Genomic DNA, 16,800 nt, shown 5'->3' with positions numbered 1-16,800 from the left:
TACCCTTTTCCCACCCCTGACCTCAGTCTTAGCTTAATCGGTGCTGAGCCCCAGCACCCTGGCCTCTTGTTCTGTAGCAAAGACAGATGAGGGGGGAGGGCCAGGCTGGGCACAGGAGCCCTCAGTCTGTCTGGGCCTTGTGTGCCAGGGCAAGGGGCTGCAGTCCTGGGCCAGCTTCTGCCCTTGCCCTGGGTCCTGGCTAGGGTGGAGCTGAGAGGCAGCCAGAAGCAGGCCCAGTAGGTCCGGCTCTCCACCCTGGCTGGGTATTCTGGAGTACGGTGCCAGGTGGCCGTTGTCACCCTCCTCTCCATGGTGCGTATGGGGACCAGGGCAGGAGGGAGCAGAGCAGTGGGAGAGGAGAGGAGGTCTTCAGCATGTGGAGGAGCTGCGGAGGCCACGGGAGCCGCTGGCCTGGCCTGGACGGCGCCTTCACATGCCAGACTCTGAGGGCCTGAGGGCCTGGAGAGAAAGGAGCCCCGTGAGAACTGACCCCAGGCCCAGGTGCCTTATGGCCTGCACCCCCGCTCCAAGGCTCAGCCCTTACCTGAGTCTGACTCTGGCTGGAGCCAGACCCAGAGGTGGATGTGGCGAACTCGGAGTACTTGTTCCTGGTGACCATGCAGGCCCACCTCCGGTACTCCTCCCTCACCTGTGGGGCACAGGGTGCCAGGTGAGGGGAGGAGGGGGCCCCGGGACTAGGGTCCCAGCCCCGCCCGCAGCCCGGCCTGCAGCCCACCTTCTTGTTGAGGAGGCAGTACAGCACAAAGAGGAAGAGGCCCTGCAGGCTGTTGAGGATGCTGAAGGTGTAGCACAGCACCCAGCTACGCTGGTCGAAGAGGAACAGGCCAAAGACCCAGGTACAGCCCAACACAAAGAGCTGGGCGATGGCGGTGATGGTCAGCACCCTGTGGGGAGGTGTGCAGTTGCCGCGTAAGGTCCTCGCCTCACACACCCACTCCTGCCAGGCCCCCTCCCTGCCCCTGCTCTCACCTGGCCTTCTTTAGTTTCTTTATGTCCGGGTTGATTTCAGAAAACTTCTGAGTGAGCTTCCAGACAGTAATCACGAAGATGACAGCATTGCACTGGGTGGGGAGCACAGAATTCGGATTAGGGGGTGTCCTCGGAACTCACAGGGAGAAAGCCAGTGGAGCCAAGCACCTCAGGTTTCCACAGGTGCGGGGTGGGGAGTGAGGCAGTTACCAAAACGATGAAGGTCACAGGTCCCAGGAAGCTCCAGAGGAAGCCGTTGGCGTGGTCCAACCAGCAGCTGGGCGAGAAGGGAGGGGTCCGGTCAGCACCCAGTAAGCCCAGAGGGTGGGGTCACAGGCGAGCAGGGGCACTGTGTTTGGGTGCAGCCTCCACGCCCTGGCCCTCTCCCACCACCTCGCACTCACTACTGGGGGCGGCCGTAGCCCTGGCTCTTGATGGCTGCCGAGACGGCCACGATGAACAGCGGCACGCCGTAGCCGATCAGGCACAGCCAGCGCTTTCTCAGGCCTTGGCCTTGGAACACGCGCACCACGAGGAAGTAGAGCTCCACGCCCTCGAGGCTCATCCAGCAGAAGGCGGCCAGGAAGCAGTAGTGCAGCATCGCGGCCACCAGGCGGCAGCGCAGCCCAACCTGCGGGGCGGGGGCGGGGCGGAGGGACGGAGGGACGGAGGGGTGGGTGACGTCAGCGATGGGCGGGCCCGACGCCGGATGGCAGGCGGAGTCGGGGCGTGGCCGTGCGGGGTTTAAAGCGGGCGAATGGGCGGGGCCCTGGGCTTCCCGGGCCCGACCACCGGACCCAGCTGGGAGTGGGCGGGGCTGTTCCACTCAGGGCCCTCGCAGGTAAGTCTAGCGCTCAGGCGAGAGTGGGGCCTTCCACGGGGCGGGGCCTCACCTGGCCGTCTTCGTTCTCGATGCCCGCCAGGAAGATGGTAGAGCCCACGAAGAGGCAGATGCAGAGGTGCAGGTGCACCGTGGTGCGCGAGCCCTGGATGGGCCGCACCAGCAGGAAGGTGAGAATGCACAGCAGCAGGCAGACCAGCGACAAAGCCAGTCCCACCTTGGTGATCAGGGACAGCTTCCAGTCCTGGATGCAGGACGGGGTGGGCGGGACTCGATTAGTGCTCTGAGGCCTTCCTGCCCTCCTTGTGGGCCCCACCACCAACAGGCACCTGGGACCTGGCCTGTAGGACTCTGATCAGGTGGCTCATCTCCCCCCCCACCTCTTCTACCATCAACATCTGAGTAAACCTGCTGTGTCTCATCCTAAATACCGCCACCCCCACCCCCGTGGGTGCAGCAGGGATCCCTAGTTCTTCCGGATGGGCTTCTCCACTACACACCCAGACAGCTCTCCTGAGAAGGTCCCCAGTGAGGCCTCGATGGCTGCAACCTTCTTTCCCAACACTGATGAGCCCATCTCTCTGACCTTCATCTCTATCTCATCTCTTGCCCCTCCTACACCTGGCCACACCTATGAGCTCCTCAAAACCCACATTTTTGTCCTTCCTGGGCCTTGGGCCTGGACCACCAGCCTCCCCTACTCTGCCTGGCCCATTCCAGGTATTCACATGGCCCAGCGTATCTATGGATCCCTCTGAGGCCACATACAGGAAGTTGTGCTCCCTCAGGAGCTTTTAGGGATATTTAACAACTTGTTAGGGGGTGAGCAGTCAGAGGGGCACCGGCTGGAGCAGGGCCTGCAGTGCCAGGCCACTCTGTTTAGTTGCTGGGTCATGTGGAGGTCTGGGGGGGTCCCAGGGAAGGGGCTGGGAGGTGTGGTGTAGGGCCGCCTGGGCTGTGCAACCATACAGAATCAGGTGGACCGTACCCCCAAGAACCAGCTGCCTGTCTCACCGAAGCCAGCCGTGCCACCTGTGGGCTTTTGCGGATGGCCCCTGGTCTGCTCACCTCCACATCGTAGTGGGCCATGAGGATGGCAAAGCTGCTCAGATGATTGCATTGGCAGGTGGTGCTGCCATTCCCGCTGCCTAGCGTCTGGCAGCCCGAGGTGGCCCAGTACCCTCTCCTGTTGCTGTCATTCCTCCAGAAGGCGCAGATCAGCTCCTTCCTTGTCCCGGGCATCTCCCACTGTGAGCAGGTAGGGGCGGTGGTAGAGGTTAGCCTGGAGCCCACTCTTGGGTACTGGGCTTGGGTTGAACCCAAAGAGGGCTGTTTTTCATTTGGCATTTGTCTACTGAGCACCTACTGTGTGTGTCAGGCCAGGGGACACGGGAGTAAACAGGGCAGACACAAGTCCCTGTCCTTCTGGGGCTGACATACTAGTGGGGGAGACAGATAGAAAATAATAAACCTAATAAATTTTCAATAAGTAAACTAGGTGGTGTGTTAGAAGGTGCTGAGTGCAAAAGAAAGAAAGAAAAGAGCAAAGGGGAAAGGTGGGGCGTGATTACAGATTGTAATTTAAAATAAGCAGGTCAGGGAAGGCCTAGAAAAGGAGGTGACATTTGAACAAAGACTGGAGACAGGTAAAGGACTGAGTCATGTGGAGGAAAGTTGTCCCAGGCAGAGGGCACAGCAAGTGCAAAGGCCCTGAGATACCTGTAAGGAAGGAGCAGAGTGGGTGGAAGTGGGGAAACAAAGGCTGCAGAGGGACCACGGTGACCTTGGCCATGGGGTGAGCAGTAGGGCTGAACCCCCCTCCCCACCCAAGGACTCACAGGGTGGGAGAAGGTGAAGGTGACCTTGGAGTTGAGTTTATCTGTGTTCGTGTTGCTTAGAAAGACCAAGTTGACGGCTGAAAGAAGCCTGAGCTGGGCGCCGCGGACAGGACTTTCGTAGATCTCTTCCAGCTCGGTTTGCTTCTCCGAGTCCAGGTCCAAAGAGGCGTTGGCCAGCAATTTCTGCATGTTCGGGCTGGAAAGGATTCCTACCACGGTGGGGCCTGGGGGACAGACACGCTGGCTACCTTCTGCTCTGCTTCCTTCTGTGCCCCATCCTCCCTCCTAAGATGTCTAATTCAGGCTCACCAGTCCACTGTGATGCCTGGAGTCCCTCCCCATGGGTCAGTTTTCAGTTGCTGCATATTCGGAATCTCACCCCTAGCCATATCCCAGCTTCTCCATCCCTCTCCCTCAGGTGCCCGCTCCGGATCCTGCCATTACCGGACTTCTCGGCTCCAGCTGCCACGGCCCAGTCCAGCAGCATCCGTGCCTGGCTCTGGCCCACGGTGATGTTTCCATTCCCCTGCTTCTGGACCATCAGGGACAACTCTGAGGGGACAGGGGGCAGTGATCAGGAGCTCTGGGTGTATGAGGGGGGGCCCGGGGCTGGGGCGGAGCAGGACGGGATCTCACCTGTGTCCCCAGGAGAATGGTAGATGAAGGAGCCTTCAGACATGGCTTTGGCCAGGGTCCTCAGGATTTGTTCGAGGCCTGAGAACAGGTAGGTGGCTGTGTGGTGCCTGGAAGACAGGTCCAAGGCCTCCAGGTCCCCTGGGGTTTTCAACAGGTCATCCAGTGACATGATGAGGTACTGTGGGTGTTGGGTGACAGCTGCTGGGTCATTGCACCACAGGGGCTGCCTGAAGGACCCTGATCTCACCTCCCCTCACCCCGCCCCCACAACTGGGGTACACACTGGAGAACCACCTGGGTTGCCTGGGGGACAGACACAGGGGAATCTTCAAGACACTGCAGTAGCCAGAAGACAAGTAAGGGGACTGAGTATATGCCTGTGTGCACGTATTATAACAACGACAGCGCTTAACATTTATGAGGCACAGGCCCTTTTCTAAGTCTGCACTGCCCCAGAACAGTTGCCACGAGCCACAGGTGTCGCTTGAAATATGGCTCCACGTTGAAATGGTAATAGTTTGAATCTATTGGGTTATATGCAATTTTCACATTAATTTCACTTGTTTACTTCTCTTAAATTTATTCTTTACTTTTATATCTTATTTTATTATTATTTTTTTTTATTTTGCGGTATGTGGGCCTCTCACTGTTGTGGCCTCTCCCGTTATGGGAGGCCACAGGCTCCGGACGTGCAGGCTCAGTGGCCGTGGCTCACGGCCTAGCCGCTCCATGGCATGTGGGATCTTCCCGGACCGGGGCACGAACCTGTGTCCCCTGCATCGGCAGGCGGACTCTCAAACACTGTGCCACCAGGGAAGCCCTACTTTTATATTTTAAAAATGTAGCTACAGGAAAAATTTTAAATGATACAAGGGGCTCACATGTTTCTCTCTCTCTCTCTTTTTTTAATACTTATTTATTTATTTTGGCTGCGCCGGGTCTTGGTTGCAGCACGTGGGATCTTTGTACGGCATGCGGCATCTTTAGTTGGGGCATGAGGACTCTTACTAGTTGCGGCATGCATGTGGGATCTCGTTCCTCAACCAGGGAACCCAGGCCCCCTGCATTGGGAGTGTGGAGTGTTACCCACTGGACCACCAGGGAAGTTCCTCACATATTTCTCTTTTTAAAAGTTATTATTATTATTTTTTAGGGGCTCAATATTTCTACCAGGCTAAGGACATATGCCAAAACTTACGTATACTGCTTATACTGTGTGCCAGGCACTATTCTTTGAGCCTTACTTCTATTAGTTCATTTAAACCTTTTCACCACCTGTATGAAGCAGGCACCATTTATGAAGTGAGGAGACAGGCCCAGAGAGGGGGAGTCACTTGCCTGAGGTCACACAGCAGGAAGTGGCAGCGGGTAGGATGGGGTGTATTTGAACCTTGAGGCCTGGCTCCAGAGGTGAAATTCTCAACTGCTTCATTCTATTGCCATTATATCCCTCTCAAATGTGTGTGTGTGTGTGTGTGTGTGTGTGTGTGTGTGTGTACATTTTGGGGTGTGTATGTATGTCTGTGTTTGTACAATGTATATATATGGTGTGTGTATATATTGTGCATACAGACACAGAGGCCCCTGCTTGGGCAGCTCCACTCACACTGAAGCAACCTCCAGCCACCCCACACTGTCCTGGGGTTCCCCCCCAGGGCCTGCCCTTACCTGGATGGTTTCCTGAGGAAAGGCTGACTTGAAGTCTATGCTCATTTTCTGGACTCTTTCAAAGAAGCCAGAGAGACTCTGGAGAGAGGGGAGAGAAGGGGGGTCAGAGAACCTCATCCTGGATGGGGGAGCTTGGGGAAAATGGGTGGACAGGGTGAGCTGGGTGGAAGATTTCCTGTCTCCTGTTCCCTGCTGAGGCCACTCACCTGGCTCTTGATTTCAGGGGGTGCGGTCCAGGTGGGGAAGGAGATCTCTGCAGGGGACAGGACAGCAGTTCATTAGGTGTGAGAGTGTCTGTGCTTGTTGTAGGAGGGGGTCTGGGGTCAGGTCAGGACAGGTACCTTCGCAGATGGTGCCCATTTGCTTATCCTGGAATCCGGGTTTGGGCACCCAGCCTTGGCGGCAGTGACACGTGTATGAACCCACGGTGTTGACGCAGATGGTGGAGTTGTGACACTGATGCTGCCCGGAGCTGCACTCATCCATATCTGGGGACACGAAGAAGGGGGTCTGGCTCTGTCCCAGCCCTGATGAGCCCCTCTCCTCTCTGTGCCCCTCTTTTTCCCATATTAGTGCCCCCTCCCACGCCCGGAGGTGATGCCACCCGGTGACTGCACATCATCGAACGGTGGACGCTGAGGTTATTTATGGGAAGTGTGCAGAGTTCTGACACATAGCAGGTGGGCCCCATACAGATAGGCAGGTTGTGAAAATACTGAAGTGTCTTCGTCTCAGTTATTAGCTGCTGCCTGGAGTCCCTGGGAGCTTTTCTCTTGGCATCCCAGCTCCTTCTCCAGGACCCCCAGATGTTTTGACATTTAGCCCCAAAAGAATTAATGCCTGGCACAGCAGGGCTCCCCCAGCATTCTTTCTGTTTGGTTTGGGTGGGTGCCACTGAATATGTGATCAGATGTTTTAAGTGTGAGTCTCCAAGAACATAGCATCTGAGCTCTGAACCTTCGCAGACAGTGTTGTTTGGGCTGCTGGGGGCCCCAGGAATTGGCTTCCAGCCTGGACGGCAGTGGCACTTATAGGTGCCCACGAGGTTGAAGCAGTGGCTGGAGTTGTGGCATGGGTTTCTCCCCAAGGTACATTCATTCACATCTGAGGACAAAGCCAGAGGGTCAGGCGCCCCCAACTTCCACTTCTCACTGTATCCGCTTATCACTGCCCAGCACCAAGGACCCCACTGTGATTGCACGTGCCATCACCTGGTGACCTTCAACTTCACCCTCAAAGCACCTTAAGGTAGCCTCCCTGCAAGATGGGCATGGCAGGGACCATGGTCCCCACTTTATAGTAAAACCAGGAGGGAGACTGAGTCATGGGGTCTGACAGTCCAGCCCTGGACTGAGGTTCCCCTTCTGGGAACAGGAAGTGACAGCTTCCTCTGCTCGAATGTGACAGATGAGGAAGGGGCGAGGTCTGGGGATGTTCACAGAGACAGGGAACTCCACAAGGGAACCCCAGGCCCAGAAGGCTCTGCCGCCTCCCTGGCCTGTGGTGGGACCTTTCGGGGAGGCGAATCCTTGGGCACGGCCCCGGCAGGCCCTTGGCATTACAGGAACCTGAGGCTCTTCTCCCTCCTCCTCAGGCTCCACGGACCGCCTCGACTCCTTCTTCAGCTCCAGGCCAGCCTCACACTGTCTTCCCAGGGCCTCTACCTGTGCAATGTCTTGGGTCCTCCAGGTTGAGCTTCAAGCCAGGTGGGCACTGGCAGAGGTAGCTGCCCTGCGTGTTGATGCAGAGACTGCGGCCTTTACAGACTTTGGGTCTCTGCTGACATTCATCCACATCTGCAAGGGAGGTGAGAGGATGATGGATGCCTGCAGCTGTGGACAGCCTCCCGGGCCCGCTCTCTCTCCCTCGGTGAGTGGGTCTTTTCTAATTCACGTGGAGACATCCTGTGGGTGAGCATGGTGGCCCAGATATTCTGTTGTCCAGATGTGGCCAGGAGTGACCCAAGTCCTCCCCTGTCTGCCGGCTCTGGCTCTCTCAGCCTCCCTGGGAAGCTCCCAGCTGTGGTGGGGACATCACAGCTGCTTGTGTCCCAGCCTAAGGATTTGGACAAAGGCCTGGGCGTGCCTTCCTGGGAACCGAGTGCAGGAGAAATGCTGTGTTCCCTGAGCAGGGAGGCCCCATCTTGGCTCTCGGTGACGGACTTTGTCCTGACTCCCCCAGAGTGAGTGCTGTCAGCTGAGTTCTCCTTGGATCCTGGTGACCCTGGCGGGACAGCACTCTCCTGTCCACGCTAACTCTGAGACTCCAGCTCCATGGAGATGCACCAAGACCCACCCCTGAGCCACGCCCCTCAAGGACGAGGCTTCTGGGCAGTGGCACAGAAAATGGGGGTGATGCCGGAAAGGCCAGGGCCATCTGGACAGTGGGCACCAGGCTGTGCTGGACAGTGGGGCTGATGTCTGGCCAGGCAGCCTTGGGCCTCTGAAGGTGCCTTTTTCTGATTCCCACGAAGGCATCGCCTAGATTGGCAGGAAGTGGTGAGAATCCACGTCTGAGCAAGGCCTGCAGTGGGCAATGGCTGGGTGGCTGGAGCAGGGAGCAGGTGTCATGCATGAAGGGTGGCAGGTGTTTCTGTCATCTTGGCCCTTGGCCTCTCACCTGGGACGTAGACCTGTGGACCCTGCTGAGTGGGGCTCAGCCTCCGTCTTCTGTCCCCAAGTGGTCTGGGTCATCGTGGGGCCTGGGTTGATCTCTTCAGTAGAGGGTCAGGCCAGGGGCAATGGTCCCTGATGACAACCTCTCCTGTCATCTGCTCCAGATGGGAGCCTCTTTGTTCATCTGATTCTTCCAGTGTGCTGGGGGCTCGATGTCACCCTGCCCACCCCTGACACAACGTCCTCCCAGGCCCCAGTCATCAGAGCTGCCTCAGGTCCGTGAACTGGAATTACTGGGGAGGGTCAGGGTGGAGCCTTGTGTGGGGAAATAGATGGAAGCTGAGTGGCTGAGAATTGGGGTCAGGGTGCCAGGAGGCATCTTTTCCAGGCAGGTTGCTGAGCCAGGGCAGGGCTGGCCAGGGATGGTGGACCTGTCCTTGAATCTCCCTCCTCCCGCATTTCTGGACAGGGTCCCAGGGTCCACCATGGCCCAGGGGGTTTGAGAGGGCCCCAGAAGGGCAGGTCTCCTCCCAGCAGTCACTAAGAGTGGCGAAGAGGGCAGATATTGTGCTGGAACACACGGTGCTGTGACCTCATTGAGTATCTTGAATGCCAGCCACTCTTTTGTTTCATGCAAATAAGATGCCAGGTGGCCGGGGGGATGTTCCAAACATCTGGAAGTGACCCTCTGCAAAGGGTTCTGAGCCTTGGGGTTCAGAGAGGGTTGGGAGATGAGGTAGGTGCACAAGATGGCCCTCTGATGCCTGGAGAAAGTGGGATGAGGAACCCAGGGAGCAGCCCGTGTCTCCTGCCCGTAGCAGACCCCACGGCCAGGACACGGGCGGACACATCCTCAGGTGTGGCAAAGGTTGGAATGCTGAGGAAGGGGTGCACAGACAGTCCAGCTGAGCCAGTCAGAGAGCTAGGTCTTCAGGCAGCAAACTCTGGTCCAAACCAGCAGGCTGCTGTCTCGCAGTCACCCTCCTTGAGGTCCGTAGAGCTCCCTCTCACACCTCACTCTTGTTCATCCGTGTCTCTGCAGGGGCTCACAACAGTGGGTGGGTGGCACCCCCAGCCAAGGCACACTGAGTGGGTTCCAAGACCACCATGTACAGTTGTGCAGGTTGCTGACTGCACAAGGGTGTCCAGCCAAGGAGGCAAGTGGGAGAGGAAAACCAGCTCACTCTCCATTCCCTAAACACACAGTATTCACCTTGGAGATGAGGGACATTTTTCCAGTTCACGTGAAGGCTCTGGCCAGGCCACATGTTTCAAGCACAGCATACCCCCACAGAGGCCCCTGTGGACCAGCAGCACCTCCACATAGATGCAGGTCCTCTCTTCCCTCCCACCAGGGAGGCTCTGCCGCCCTCCCTCTGCAGGGCAGGAGGGAAGGCGCTGGGACCAAGGTAGCAGCAGGGTGGACCTGTGGACCCTACTCAGAGTCCTCTGAACCCTGGGTTCAGCCTCCTCCTCACCTCCCACCTTCCCCTCCCCGTCCTCAGTATTCGTGTCTAATCCCCTCTCTGGACCCCTCTCTGGAGTCGTGGCTCCTGTCTGTCCACTGCTGGCCCCATCTGCCCCTTTCCCTGCCTGCCTGCCCCCTCTGGAAAGGGGGCAAAACCTGGTGATGTGTGGAGACCAGGCTCCTCCGGGGTCCCTGGTAAAGGGATGGACTGGGACAGCTGCTCGCGAGCACCCACCGTGGGGCACGAACCACAGGGATGCCCATCCTGGAAAGGGTACATTAAATCATAATCATTATAATTTAAAAACCCAACAGCCGTCACTGTTTTGTGTTTTGTGATCTCCTATACCTTCCTGGCAATTCTATGAGGTAATAAGCGCCATTGGTCACCCCCTTTTTACAGATGAGTAAACCGAGGCACAGAGAGAGGAAGTAACTTGTCCAAAATCACACAGTTAATAAAAGGCAAAGCTCCTTTTGTTTTTATCTGTAAAAGATAGAGACTCTAAAAAAACAAAACAGGGCTTCCCTGGTGGCGCAGTGGTTGGGAGTCCGCCTGCCGATGCAGGGGACACGGGTTCGTGCCCCGGTCCGGGAAGATCCCACATGCCGCGGAGCGGCTGGGCCCGTGAGCCATGGCCGCTGAGCCTGCGCGTCCGGAGCCTGTGCTCCGCCACGGGAGAGGCCACAACAGTGAGAGGCCCGCGTACCGCAAAAAAAAAAAACAAAAAAACAAAAAACCCCATACACTCACAAGAGTATTATCACATCCCACATGTTAACGGTGATTTCTGAATAAGTATCCTTGCCCGTGTCACACACACAGCTATCAGGTGGCAAAGCCAGGATTTGGGTCCCTGGCTCATGCCGCCCTGCCTCTCTGTGCAGATGGGAAAGGCACAGGTACATCTGTCCCAACTCAGACCTGGGTGCTACACCTGTAACCAAAGCCCTGAGCCCTGGATGCTACAGGAATGACTCAGTATTTGGGTGACCCCAAACCTCATGGATGGAGAAGTGGAAGATGCAGGGTCATTCTTACCTCGACACGTGTTCTCACTCTCATTCTTGAACATTGTTGCCCCAGAAATAAGCTCATATCCTGGGCTACACATGCAGTAATAGCCCCCTTCCGTGTTCTGGCAGTCTGCTAATTTTCCACAGGACACTGTCAAGGGTGGTCCGCACTCGTTGATGTCTGGAACACAGCAGGGCAAAGGGTCACCTCCCAAAGGCGTGAGTTTGGTCAGGGCAGAGATCCCCATCCCCTACCTGGCTCCCCAGCACTGGTCCTGATGGCTAATCAGTGTCTTTTTAGAAAGAATTAGACTCTCAGGCAATACTGCTGAGGCTGGGCTGCGGCTGGAGCAAGCCATTCCTGAAGCTTGCGCGATCAGCTCTGCTCTTCTTGGCCCTCTGGCCGGCACCCCAGATTGGGACACAGTGGGAAGTGCTGAAGCAGGGGGTGGGTGGAAGCTCTGCACCCCCCTCCTCAGTCCTGAAAGGGCAAACTGAGGCACAGACTCCAGACTCCTGGAGACCCAGCTCCTCTCTCTCCAGGAGGCCATGTTTATTCATGTCTCATCTCTCCACCTCTCTCATAGCTTTTCCTTTCTCTTTTTTCGGTCCTTGATGATGGTCCTGAGGAGAAAGGCTGAAGCCCCCAACCAACACCCATGTCCCCCCACGGGCATTGGACTGTACCCCACAATCTCTGCATGTCCCTCCATCACCCCCAAGCCTCTGTACCATCACAGCTGCCGAAGATGTCGGTGAAGGTCTCCCCAGATGAAGGACTGAATCCCGGAGCGCAGCGGCAGGAGGTATCACGGACACATGAGGAGTTTGCAGGGCACGGCCCAGCACAGGCTGTGGGGATGGAGGCCTTGGTCAGAACGTGAGGGCTGAGTCAGGGGCTGGGGAGGGGGGCAGGATCATCTCCATAAGAAGGGGTGTTGGGGAGGCATGACCCTGGCCTTCCCCCTGCAACAGGCCTCTCTCCTGTTTGGGCTGAGGGAGGGTGGGTGAGGGTCTAGGGCCCCTTCCCCAGGCTCCGGCTGTGGACTGAGTTGCTCCCAGCAGACTCACCCGTGGTGTTCTGGGACCCAGCTTCCGACAGAGTCAGCAAGACACACAGCACTGGAACAGAGAAGGGGAGGGTCAAGGGGGTCACCAGAGCAGGGAAGGGCAGATGCAATGCTAAGAGCGAAGCAACTGTGGAAAGGGGGCTGTTGGCCCCTCCCAGGCTTGGGCTCTGTCCGTTGCTCAAGGAGAGAGTGAGTACGTGGCACCTCCCAGAGATTGGACACCCATGGCCAGAGGCTCTGCCACCTGTCACCTGGAGGTGGGTTTCAGAAACTGAGGGATGGAGAAGGGGCCCAAGCACCGAGGGGGTCCTGGCTCCCGCGGACCTGTGGGCTCTGTCGGCAACAGTTCAGTAAACAGACTGGAACCTGGCAGCCACAGTTCAAATTCTGGACTGTGGTCAGGTTACCTCATCTCTCAGAGCCTCAGCTTCCCCTTTTGTAGAATGGGGATGGTGACGGGACCCATTTCCTAGAGTAATGTGAGAAGTAAGCCTCCGAATATCACCTGGTGTGTCAAAGTGTTTACTGTCATCAACGTTTCTTTTCTTTTTGAAAAAAAATTATATGGGATTATAGTTGATTTACAATGTTGTGTTAATTTCAGGCATACAGCAAAGTGATTCAGTTACACATATACATATATTCATTCTTTTTTTCTTTTTTTTTTTTTGGCAGCACCGCGAAGAATGTGGAATCTTAGTTCCCTGACCAGGGATCGAACCTATGCCCCCTGAAGTGGAAGCTCAGAATCTTAACCACTGGACCGCCCGGGAAGTCCTACATGTATTCATTCTTTTTCAGATTCTTTTCTCATAGAGGTTATCGCAGAATATTGAGTAGAGTTCCCCGTGCAACGTTTCTCTGTGTAAGAATGAGGGGGTTGGAGGAAAAGGACTGGGTGTTTTCTCAGATCCTCCCCACCCCCCGAATCTAAGATCCTCCAGCCCACACACCCATCCTTGAGGACGCAGGTGCATGCACACCACGCCCACGATATCTGTCAGCCCTGATGGCTGTCTTGAGACCCAGTGGTGACATTTCACCCTAGCCTCCCCTGCACACAGGAAGATGCTGTGGGCTCACGTTGGGGGTGACATCGTAACAGGTACAGCCTCCTCCCCGGCTGTACCTGCTGCTCAGGGGCACCCCACTCTCGGGGCCTCCTCAGGTCATCAGGGGCTTTAGAGATGGGGATCTCCTCACGGTTCACCAGAGACAGACAGACAAGAAGACAGAGATGGAGAGAAAACAGAGATGAGAGAGAGGGAGAAAGAAACAGAGACAGAGAGATGAGGAGAGACAGATGGAGAGAAACAGAAGTTAAGACAGTGATAGAGAGGGACAGAGAAACAGGACACTAAGAGAGAGACAGAAATGGCAGAGATTGGACAGGGAGACACAGATACGGAGATTGAGAGCAAGATAGAGAAAAACAATTAGAAAGGGGGTGGGATGGAAACAGAGGGAAAGGGAGTGAGGGGGTGAGGGCACCTCAGCAACAGGTGGAGGCATGGGGAGGGCTTGGGGGAGGCGTCCAGTCCCTGCCCACGTGGGAATGCCGGGGAGGCAATGCAGACCCCAACAATCCAGGGAGACCCAAAAGGGGCGGTGGGCGGAGGGATGGGGGCCGGGAGGAAGGGCAGGCATGAGTCACTTCCTGGGCCAAGGGAACGGATGACTCATAGCTCGTTGCCTTTGGAGGGAGCTCCCAGGGGAATTCTGGGGTGCGGGGCTGTCAAGGGTGCAGGCTGGAGGGTCCCCTGACCACTCAGCCCCTAGGTCCAAACTTGATACCCCTCAGGCTGGTGGTGGGCAAGAGTCCCTCCCAGAAGCACTCCCAGCCAGGGTAAACTGAGGCTGGAATGTCCTTCCCCTCCCTCGTGTGATGACTTCTCTCGTCCTCCTCTCTGGTCACCGGGCTTGGCTAGTCTCCCCCTTGGCTGGGGCTCAGTTCCTCTTTGCATGACACACCACAAAATGGCCTTCCCTGGTAGGATGGGACCTGGGCTGATTTGTCCCCAGCTCCCAAAGTCCCCAGTAGCAACTTTCACGTTCACAACTGCCCTGTTTGTGTCCATTCTGCTGATGGACAGACTGAGGCTTGAAGCCCAGAAAAAGATTCAGGAAGAATCTGGTGAACAGAGGAGCTTGGAAAAGGTGGAATTGATAGGGTCAAGGTCCCCAGATGCTGCAGGGGGATGGGACGGTTGTTTTGTGCCCTGTGACCTCTGCCTAGGCTGGGCACTGCTCCCCCACCACGGAGGCTCTTGGGCCAGGACTTCTCCATCTGGGTCCTTGGAAGTCGCCCAAACAGGAGCTGGGAGTGGAGCTGCTGGTCATCTGCTCCCAGTCCCATCTGGTTTGCATTCCCCCCGCCGAGCCCTGAGGCGTAAGATTCCTGGGGTGGGGATGGGGCGGTCATCCTCTCCTTGATCCTCCTGCAAAGGACCCCCCAGTCTATCCCCCAGACCAGCCAGTGAAATAATAATAATAATAAATTATTTAATTCTGTTTACTTAATTCTGTGAACCAGGAATAGTTGGCATACGAACTCAGTTAACCTTTAACACAGCCCTATAAAGTGAAGACCAGTCTTGCCACATTTTACAGATGTGGAAAGTGAGATTCAGGGGCTGCGAGATCTGGCTCCGGTGACACACCGCCCCCCCATCAGGTGTGCCCCACACAGATTCCAGTTTCTTGCTTCCCAGTCTGGGAGCCACTGGGCTCACACCTGCCATCCCGGGCCAGCACAGGGAAGCCCGTCCCTGTGGCCTGGGGAAGCTCTGGTTGGTACCCCAAATGCCATTTCTTCATTCTCTTTGTTGCTTGGTTGCCCTGGCAACCAGCTGCCCACGATAACCGGTAGAGCCACCCTGGGTGGGGCGGGAAGGGAGGCCCTGGGGAAGTCGCAGCAAACATCAAGTTCAAACCGTCCACTGGCAAAGTCCTTTCCACCCACAGCTGAGTCCAAGCTGGGCCCAGGCGAGCCAGAATGAGGGTCTCTGGGGCTGCCCCACGCCACCGAGACAGTGGGGGACAGGTTGGGGGTACCCCCTCAGTGGGGAGGTCCCACCCCAACCCCCCAGCCCTCCAGCCCCGCAGCACTCCCCTATGCCCAGCTGTCTTCAGGAGTCCCAGCACTCGCTTTTTTCCCCTCTCCTTCCCCAAACCTGTTTCCCCGCTTTGGGAGCAGCCCCCGGAGTGGCTCCAGTAGAGAGCGCAGAGATTTCTCTGGGAGAGGGGGCAGGCTCTTAGAGCAACCTGAGGGATCCTGCCACGCCTTGGGGGTGCTGGGCACTAGCAGCCCCTCTCCCCATGTGCCCTCAGCCCCTGCCTGACCATGTGGCTTCCTCCGGGCCTGGCCCCAGAGCTGCCAACCGCACTTTGCGTTTCTCCCCGGGGAAGAGGGGGCCGGAGCACCACATGGTGCTGTCAGGGGCTCCCTTGCTGCCTGCCCTCCACCCCACGGGGCCGCAAAATTCTCACCGTGAAAGACGAACAAGGCAACGCTGTGGGGGCCTCCCATGGTCTAAGCTGCCGCAGGGAAAGCAGAAGTTAGGGCAGGGCTTCTCTGTGTCTCCAGGCTGGGCAGCTGTACAGGCTTCCCCAAGGCCCGCCAGCCCTTTATAAAGGCGGGGCAGCCACTGGCCCAGGGCCCTCCCTGGAGCTGAAAACCAACAGGAAAGTGCAGTGAAAACACAGACCCAGGGGCGCTGTGTGTTGCGCGCGAGGGCACACACACACACACACACACACACACACACACTCAAACGTGGCATAGAGGCACAAGCTGCCCGTTGAGTGTCTGAACTCTCTGGCCCCTGTGTACTCGGCTTGGCTGATCCCAGGGCCAAGGAGGAAGTCTTGCCTTGTCTGGCATTGAGGTTGGGGAGGAGCCACGTCAGAAATAATAGCTCAGGGCACCCACGTTGGGGGACCACCCTGTGCTCGCTGCCTCCTCGAGCTGAGTCTCCAGGGCCAGCCTCTGAGCTAACAGGACCTTCCTCCTCTGTTTTCCAGATGGAGAAACTGAGACACAGAGAGGCCAGAGTCCAAAGAAGAGCTGGGGGAGGGGCACAAAGGGGCCCTCACGGATGCCAGGCTGATGCCAAGAAGAGAAACTGCGGGATCTTGGGGCCACCATGCTCCTGGAGCTGGCCTTTCTGGGTCAGCGTTTCACCTGGTAGGAAACTTATATTTTGGGCATTCCTGGACACTGCACTAATCAACAGAGAATCACAAGATAGGAGAGTTGTTTCCTTTTCAAATAAGTCATATGACTGGTTTATCTCGAGCCTTCTGATCATTTGTTTTAAAAAACACTATTATTTAGAAAGCACTTAATCTGAGACAGGCCTGATTTGCCTAGAGTTATCTCTTTATCTATTTTAACTCACTTACTCCTCGAAATACCTTCGAGGCAGGTGTTGCTATGATTCCCATTTTGCAGAAGGGGGAAACTGAGGTGCAGGTAACAAGTGGCTAAACAGAGATCCACAGGTAGGCAGTTCAGTCCCCAGGTCCCTGCAATGAGCCCAAGGTCCAGGAGAAAGTCTCTATTGGGTGCTAACACCTTGGTGGCCCTGAGGTTTATCCGGCTAGAATCCATGGTTCATGTTCCTTGCGTTCTTATTTATTTGTAAATTTACAGACT

General features: G+C 56.7%; 1 protein-coding gene across 1 annotated transcript; it reads right to left on the bottom strand.

Moving 5' to 3' along the window:
- Window positions 1-429: 429 nt before the first annotated feature.
- ADGRE5 (adhesion G protein-coupled receptor E5) lies at window positions 430-15,672 on the bottom strand. The gene is made up of 20 exons (XM_065873530.1): window positions 15,633-15,672; window positions 12,145-12,195; window positions 11,806-11,925; window positions 11,099-11,254; window positions 7,638-7,769; window positions 6,931-7,077; window positions 6,315-6,461; window positions 6,180-6,226; window positions 5,974-6,051; window positions 4,306-4,483; window positions 4,114-4,221; window positions 3,670-3,893; window positions 2,900-3,073; window positions 1,884-2,075; window positions 1,395-1,621; window positions 1,201-1,267; window positions 991-1,082; window positions 737-905; window positions 545-649; window positions 430-459 (listed from the first exon to the last, which is right to left on the bottom strand). Exons 1-20 carry the CDS (start codon window positions 15,670-15,672, stop codon window positions 430-432), a joined length of 2,484 nt encoding a protein of 827 aa, XP_065729602.1.
- Window positions 15,673-16,800: the final 1,128 nt, after the last annotated feature.

This window comes from Phocoena phocoena, chromosome 3 (genome assembly GCF_963924675.1).
Source record: "Phocoena phocoena chromosome 3, mPhoPho1.1, whole genome shotgun sequence".
In the NCBI taxonomy this organism is placed as follows: Eukaryota; Metazoa; Chordata; class Mammalia; order Artiodactyla; family Phocoenidae; genus Phocoena; species Phocoena phocoena.
Note: the sequence above shows the minus strand (reverse complement) of the source record. Positions and strands in the feature narration are given on the sequence as shown.